Source organism: Hyaena hyaena, unplaced genomic scaffold (genome assembly GCF_003009895.1).
Source record: "Hyaena hyaena isolate Hyena2069 unplaced genomic scaffold, ASM300989v1 scaffold_428, whole genome shotgun sequence".
Classification (NCBI taxonomy): domain Eukaryota; kingdom Metazoa; phylum Chordata; class Mammalia; order Carnivora; family Hyaenidae; genus Hyaena; species Hyaena hyaena.
The window spans coordinates 324,430-332,289 of NW_024081062.1; the positions used below are offsets into that span (position 1 = coordinate 324,430).

The window sequence follows — 7,860 nt, forward strand, 5'->3', positions numbered from 1 at the left end:
TTTTTTTGCTGGATCTGTCTGGCTTGGGAATCAGAGTGATGCTGGCTTCATAAAATGAGTCTGAGAGTTTTCCTTCGATTTCTATTTTTTGGAATAGCTTGAGGAGAATTGGTATTAATTCTGTTTTAAACGTCTGGTAGAATTCCTCAGGGAAGCCATCAGGTCCAGGGGTCTTATTTGTTGGGAGATTTTTGATAACTGATTCGACTTCTTCACTCGTTATGGGTCTGTTCAGATTTTCTATCTCATCCCGTGTGAATTTTGGTAGTGAGTGTGTGTTTAGGAATTTGTTCATTTATTCTAAGTTGTCCAGTTTGTTGGCATATAATTTTTCATAGTATTCCCTGATGATTGCTTGTATTTCTGAGGGGTTGGTTGTAATAAGTCCATTTTCATTCATGATTTTGTGTATTTGGATGCTCTGTCTTTTCTTTTTGAGAAGCCTGGTTAGAGGTTTGTCAATTTTATTTTTTTAAAAAACCAACTCTTGGTTTCATTGATCTGTTCAATTGTTTCTTTGGTCTCTATGTTGTTTAGTTCTGCTCTGATTTTTACTATTCTTCTGCTGGGTTTGGGGCGTTCTTGTTGCTCTGCCTCTAGTTCCTTTAGGTGAGCTATTAGATTTTGGACTTGCGTTTTTCTAATTTCTTGAAATAGGCCTGGAGTGCAATGTACTTTCCTCTTAGGATTGCCTTTGCTGCATCCCATAGATTTTGGATTGTTGTGTTTTCATTTTCATTTGTTGCCATATATTTTTTTAATTTCCTCTCTAATTGCCTGATTGGCCCATTCATTCTTTAGTAGGGTGTTCTTTAACCTCCATGTTTTTCGAGGTTTTCCATACTTCTTCCTGTGATTGATTTCAAGTTTCAAAGCATTATGATCAGAGAGTGTGCATGGTATCCAGGTTTTAGTTCTTAACTAAGAATGCCATCTCCTGTCCTCTTCACTATCCAAACTATGAATTCTTCCATGGCTATCACGGCCACCATGCTTTATCTGATTCCTCCTGTCTGTACTGATTTCTTCATGCTGGGATTGTCACTCGGATATACCTCATAATTTCACTCTTTGAACTTGCTCTTCCTCTTCAAAAATTATACCAAGGGCCACAGGGAAGCTGATTTCATTTGGGCTATCACAAGAAGGAAAAGAGGCCTCTTTGCAAACTCCTGTGCACAGCACGCTTAGCTTATCCAAGACAACGGTTGTGAGTGACAGCAAGGATGTTTTGATGCCATGCAGTCACAACGTTGAGGACAAACCGCCACAGAGATCCTTCAGAGCCTAAAAGTAGAATAATCCTGGGAAGATGTAGGAGACACCCAGAAGAATTTGAAGGAGTTGTATACAGTAGCACTTTATTCAGGTAAAAGAAGTTGTGACCTTGAACAAATGGTTAAATCTCCTGCTTGATGAAGCTAGTTATTCCTAAAACGTACAGGTGTTAATAAGGACGAAGTGAGGAAATGCATGTAGAGGAGGGGTCTGGACACCTGGCCATGTTGGTTGTATTCTCACTTGTGTAATGGTGTAAATGGTGGCTAGTCAAAGTGTAGACGTAAAACAGGAGAGGAATTTGAAAAAAAAAAAAAAGGGCACTTAACTGTTTTGTGACTGTAAATGTTATGAGGTCTGTCATTCTACTGTGTCATCACTGAATCTGAGTCTCAGGGCTTTTAATCTCTGATTCCTCTTCTCAGTCTTTCCATCTATGAACGATTGAATTCATCGTTCATAAGCTAAAAACAAACTATGTGTATGAAAAAACCTCCACATACCGGATATTCACTGAATGTTAGTGAACTATGAAGTAAGCTGTATGTAATCAGAGATAATAAACATAAAATTATGGAAATTAACCAGCTATTTACTTCAGGAAAGCTAACTCCATAGAATTATCTAATATGTGTTAATTATCAATGACAAAACCAGTATCACAAAGAATTTACTGAAATAATGATGTGTTATTATCTATCTACTTTTATATTTTATATTTAAAGTGAGACTAATTAAGAAATAAGCTTTGGATCTGGTACCAATAAAGCATTACAATCTCTAAGCCGTAAATGGAACTCAATGAAACATTTCCTTTTACTTTAAAAAAATTTTTAAAAATATTTATATTTGGGGGAGAGAGAGAATCAGAGAGGGAAGGGTAGAGAGAGAGGAGGACAGAGGGTCTGAAAAGGCCCTGGGCTGACAGCAGGAAGCCCGATGTGGGGCTTGAACCCATGAACCATGAGATCATGACCTGAGCCGAAGTTGGACACTAAACTGACTGAGCCACCCAGGACCCTACATTTCCTTTTACTTTTGACCACATTTTCTCCCCTGCAGACATGGATGGAGACAACCAGACTATGGTCACAGAATTCCTTCTCCTGGGACTCTCTGGGCAGTCAGAGCAGGAAGAGGTTCTCTTTGGGCTGTTCTTGTGGATGTACCTGGTCACCATCATCGGGAACGTCCTCATCGTCCTGGCCATCAGCTGTGACCGCCATCTCCATACCCCCATGTACTTCTTCTTGGCTAACCTCTCCTGCGTCGACATCTGCTTTTCATCAGTCACAACCCCCAAGATGCTGCTGAATCACATGGTGGGAAGCAAATCTATCTCTTATGTGGAATGCATGACCCAGATCTACTTCTTCATCACTTTCATCAACATGGATGGGTTCCTCCTGAGTGTGATGGCCTATGACCGTTATGTAGCCATCTGTTGCCCACTCCACTACAGCATCATCATGAAGCCCAAACTCTGTGTCCTTCTGGTGGCGGCCTCTTGGGTCATTACAGACCTGCATGCTCTCCTACACACTCTTCTCATGGTCCAACTCACATTTTGTTTCAACAATACTGTGCATCACTTTTTCTGTGACCCCTATGCAGTTCTAAAGCTGTCTTGTTCTGATACCTTTATCAATGACCTGATGGTATTCACTGTGGGTGGACTGATATTTCTGACACCATTTACATGTATCATCATTTCATATGCTTATATCCTCTCTAATGTACTGAAATTTCCATCTGCCCATGGAATAAGGAAAGCCCTGTCCACATGTGGATCCCACCTCACTGTGGTGTCCCTCTTCTATGGTGCAATCCTGGGGGTCTATATGCGCCCTTCATCCTCCTACTCAGTCCAAGACACGGTGGCCACTGTCATCTTCACAGTGGTGACTCCCCTGGTCAATCCCTTCATCTACAGTCTGAGAAATCGTGACATGAAGGGAGCCTTAAGGAAGTTCATTATTAGGAGACTAGTTTTGTCAAGCCTCTAGAATTAGAAAAGTTTAGAGCTGAAAAGCCTACTGGAAATTTCATACTTCTTAAATTTTCAAAGGAAACTGATGCCCAGGTAGGTGCAAAATTCACTCATAATTATTTCTCTAATTAGTGACCATTATCATGTTTTAAAATGAGGCTGACAGGTGCTCATAAGTCGTAAAATCATTCATTAGTTACCTATAAGAAGGTAACGGTTGATCCTATGACCCTCCTTACACAGATAAAAACTAGACTGAGGCCTGGGTGAATTAGATGACTGATCCCAAGTGATACCTGGATGCATTTTCTTAAGGGTAAGCCTAGCAATGTTACAAGATGCTGGCCACCACGATGGACTGGGAATTGTGAATGGCTTTAGACACAGGCTTTTTAGAGTCAACTGCTCTACGTGGTCTCCATGTGAAAAATGAACAAGCCACATTTAGACTGTGAGATAAGGATCTGTTTAATTTTTTTTTTACTCTGGCTATCAAAAGATTGCAGTACTATTTATTAAAGAGATTATCTTTTCCATATTGAATTGCTTTGGCACCTTTTTCTCAAATCAATTTAACATATATGAGTGGGTCTATTTCTGAATCTATTGTGTTCCATTAATGTATATGTCTATGCTCTGGTCAAAACTATTGTAACTTGATGTTAAGTCTTGAAATCAGGTAGTATGAATCCTTCAACTTTGTTTTTCTCAAAATTGTTCATTTGCCTTTCCATATAAATTTTAGAATCAGTTGTTAATTTCTAAAAAATATTTTTAAATAGTCCATCAAATATTTTTATTTGACTTGTTATAAATCTATAGGTATTTGGAGAACAGTTGGCTTCTTTCTAGTATTTAGTCTTCCAATCTGTAAACATTGGGATAGTTTTCATTTCTATGTCTTTGATTTTTTTCCAAAACATTTTGTGGTTTTTAGTGTAAAGATTTCACATGCATGGATGGCTCAGACAGTTAAGTGTCTGACTCGTGATTTCAGCTCAGATCATGATCTCATGGTTCGTGGGTTTGAGTCCCTCATCAGGCTCTGCACTGACAGCCCGGAGCCTGCATAGAATTCTCTCTCTCCCTTTCTCTCTGCCCCCTCCCCTGCTCATGTGTGCACATGCTCTCTCTCTCTCTTTCAAAATAAACAGTGTAGACTTAGCATATGTTTTAAAAATTATAATTAAATAGTTTGTGTTTTGATATTATAAATAATACTTTAAAATTGTTGATTTCCAATTATTCATTTCCAGGATATAGAAACATGATTGATTTTTGTGTGTTATATCCTGTGACCTTGCTAAACTGAGTTCTAGGAGTATTTTGTTTTGTCGTGAGGGTTTCTTAAATATTTCTTATGATTTTATACATGGACAGTAATGTTATCTACCAATGGATTAGCTTTATTTTCTTCCTTTTCAATCTGTATATATTTTGTTTTTTTTCCTGCTTCACTGCATTGGCTAGGACTTCCAGTACAATGTTGAATAGTGGTGGTAAGAGTGTATATCTTTGCCTTGTTACCAGTCTTAGAGGGGAGAAGATTTAGTCTTTAACCATGAAATGTGGTCAGGGCTTTAGGCTTTGTGTAGAAACCCTTTAGCAGACCGAGGGACTTCCCTTCTATTTGGAATTCACTGAGTTGAATTTTGTCAAATGCTTTTTTGCATCAACTAATAAGATCATATCATTTTTATTCCTTCGTCCATTTATATGATAGTTACATTAATTGGTCTGCAGGGGTTTTTTTTTTGTAATGTATTTGTCAGATTTGAGTATAAAAGTTATCAGTGGCCTAGTACAATGAGTGGATATAATTCCCATCTTCGTCTATTTTCTGAAAGAAAATTTTGTGTATCACATACACAAGATTAACTCAAAATGGATAATAGACATTAATGTAAAACTAAAAACTACGCATTTCTAGGTGAAAGCATAGAAACAAATCTTTGTGATCGTAGGCTGGACAAAGATTTTATAGCTCTGGCAACATAAGCATGATTCACAGTGTAATTCAAAATTATAAATCGGACTTCAGCAAAATGTAAAATGTTTGCTCTTTGAAGATACTGTTCAGAAAATGAAAAGACGAGCCACAAACTCGGAGAAAATATTTGCAAAAGCTACATATGATAAAAGCTTAGTAGACAGAAAATGTGAAGAAGTCACATATTGAAAATAAGAAAAGAAACAGCTCAATTTTCCAAATGGGTAAGAGTTTTGAATAGACCACTTGACCAGAGATGATGTATGGGCGCCAGGATGCCCCGCCTCATTAGTATGCAGACTTGCAAACTAAAACAGCAATGAAATCTCTCTATGTGCCCATTAGAATTGTTAAAAAAACAAAACAAAACCCAAAACCCTGAAGAGATCATGGTTGTGCAGAGCAATAGCAACTCACTTTAATTGCTGGTGAGAATGCAAATGGTTGCAGCTACTTTGGAAAATGGAGCTTCTTATAAAGTTATACACATACTTACTCTATTAGGTGTCCCGCCATGACACAACACCACAGACTGGGTGGCTTAAAGAACAGAAATTTATTGCCTTACGGTTCTGGAAGTTATGCATCCAAGATCAAGGTTCCAGCAGATTGGGTTTCAGGGGAGAGCTGTCATCCTGTCTTGCCCATGGCCACCTTTCCACTGTCCTCCCATGGCCTTTCCTCAGTGCCTCTGCACAGAAAGAGGCAGAGAGTTCTTTGGTGTCTCTTTTTCTAAGACAGTAATCCTATCAGACCAGGGCTGTACTCTGGGGCGCCTGGGTGGCTCAATCGGTTAAGCATCCAACTCTTGACTTTGGCTCAGGTCATGATCTCATGGTTTGTGGGTTCAAGCCCCATGTCTGGCTCTGTGCTGACAGCTCAGAGCCTGGAGCCTGCTTTGGATCCTCTGTCCCCCTTTCTCTGTCCCTCACCCCCACCTTTCAAAAATAAATAAACATTAAAAATGAAAAAAAGAACAGGGCTGTACTCTTATGACTTCATTTAACCTTAAGTACTTCCCTTAGAGACCCCACCTCTAAATACAGACAAGTGGGGTTAGGGCTTCAACATATGAATTTGGAGGACATAAGCATTCAGTCTATAGCACTTACTATAGCAATCTCACTCCTAGATATCTATTTAAGTAAAATAAAAAGTTATGTTTAAAAAAAACCTGTATACAAATGGTTATAATGGCTTTATTCATAATCTATAAAACAGAAAACACTGCACATGTCTTTGAGCTAATTAATGGAATGTTAACGAACAAATGCTGGTACGTCAAGACAAATATTACTCAACAGTAAAAATGAACAGCAACATTGATATAAAAGTATCATGATTGCCAGGGGCTAGAGTTGGATAGGGGTCACCTATAAAGGGGCACAAGGCAATTTTGTAAGGATGATTAAACTTTGATATTTTGATTATCATGGTCACAACACTAGATGGCACTTGTCAAAAACTTGCAGAAATGTACTCTAAAACAAATGATATTTACTCTATATAAAGTATACTTAAATTTTAAACAATCAGACAAAAACTCATTTTCTTTCTATATTATATTTGTTGAGTTCTGATTTTATTATTTTATGACCAAAGAATGTGGTCCAAAATTTATTTTTCAGAAAAATTTTAAGAGTGTTATTATAACCAGTACAGATATTCAATATTAGTTAATATTCCCTGGGTTTAATATATATATATATATATATATATATATATATTTAATTACTAGATTATACTTTAAACTTGGTAATTCAAATCTCTGATTATCATTTTTGCCTACTAGAATGATTAAGTTTTGAGAAAGGCATAATAAAGTCTTTCAGTAAAAGTGTAGTTTAGTAAATTTTTTCTTTTTGATTTTTTGTGTTGTTACATTTTGTATACAATTTCTTAATTGGTTAAACATTTATGTATATTATGTGTTTTATCATCACAAAGCATACCTCCCTCTTTCTTCCTGTCACTGATTTCCTAGACAGACAACAGACTAAGAAAGGAGGAGGTAAGTTTCCAAAATTGTGTTACATGTATTTGAAAAAGATTCAAGGCTTTTTCATACCTATTTTTTGTATCTGGACAGAATATGAAAAACAAACACTTAAAATGTGTGTCTCTATGGGGAACCCACCCTGGGGACACCCGATCTTGGCAACTATTTCTGTTCTGATCCCTAAGAAAGTCCCAATCTCCAGGGAAGGAAGATCTGCTTATTTGTTCCCAATCATCTACGCCAGACCTAGGAGAGCAACAAAGGTTCCTCAGTCCTCAGCCCTGGCTGACACTTTCGAATCATCCAGCATCAAGCAAGGAGCCAATGGACATGGGGGTTCCATGACCACATGTGACAGCGGCAGAGAACAACCAAGTAAGAAGGACTGGGAAAGCAGGTGAGGGCACGGGACCTCCAACAACAGACAGACTCACGTGGGCACAAACACAGATAAGCAGATACATGAAATCCCTCTGCACCTGACCAAGTTCAAAGGGGGCACGTGTCCTGGTTTGACATGTATAAGCCTTTCCCTTTGCAGGATGTGCTGCCCACTGCAGGACAGAGCACGCAGGTTTCCAAGGTGGACGTAGAAAAGCAGCA

The 7,860-nt window shown here is 38.2% G+C and overlaps 1 protein-coding gene across 1 annotated transcript; it reads left to right on the plus strand.

Annotated features, from left to right (window-relative positions):
* The first annotated feature begins 2,342 nt into the window (after positions 1 to 2,342).
* Positions 2,343 to 3,284, plus strand: LOC120245694 (olfactory receptor 1E1-like). Its single transcript, XM_039252865.1, has one exon. The coding sequence runs from the start codon at positions 2,343 to 2,345 to the stop codon at positions 3,282 to 3,284; it is 942 nt and encodes a 313-aa protein (XP_039108796.1).
* The last annotated feature ends 4,576 nt before the right edge of the window (positions 3,285 to 7,860 follow it).

Excerpts from the sequence above, each read along its gene's own strand:
- LOC120245694 (XM_039252865.1), top strand. The coding sequence starts at position 2,343 with ATGGATGGAGACAACCAGACTATGGTCACAGAATTCCTTCTCCTGGGA.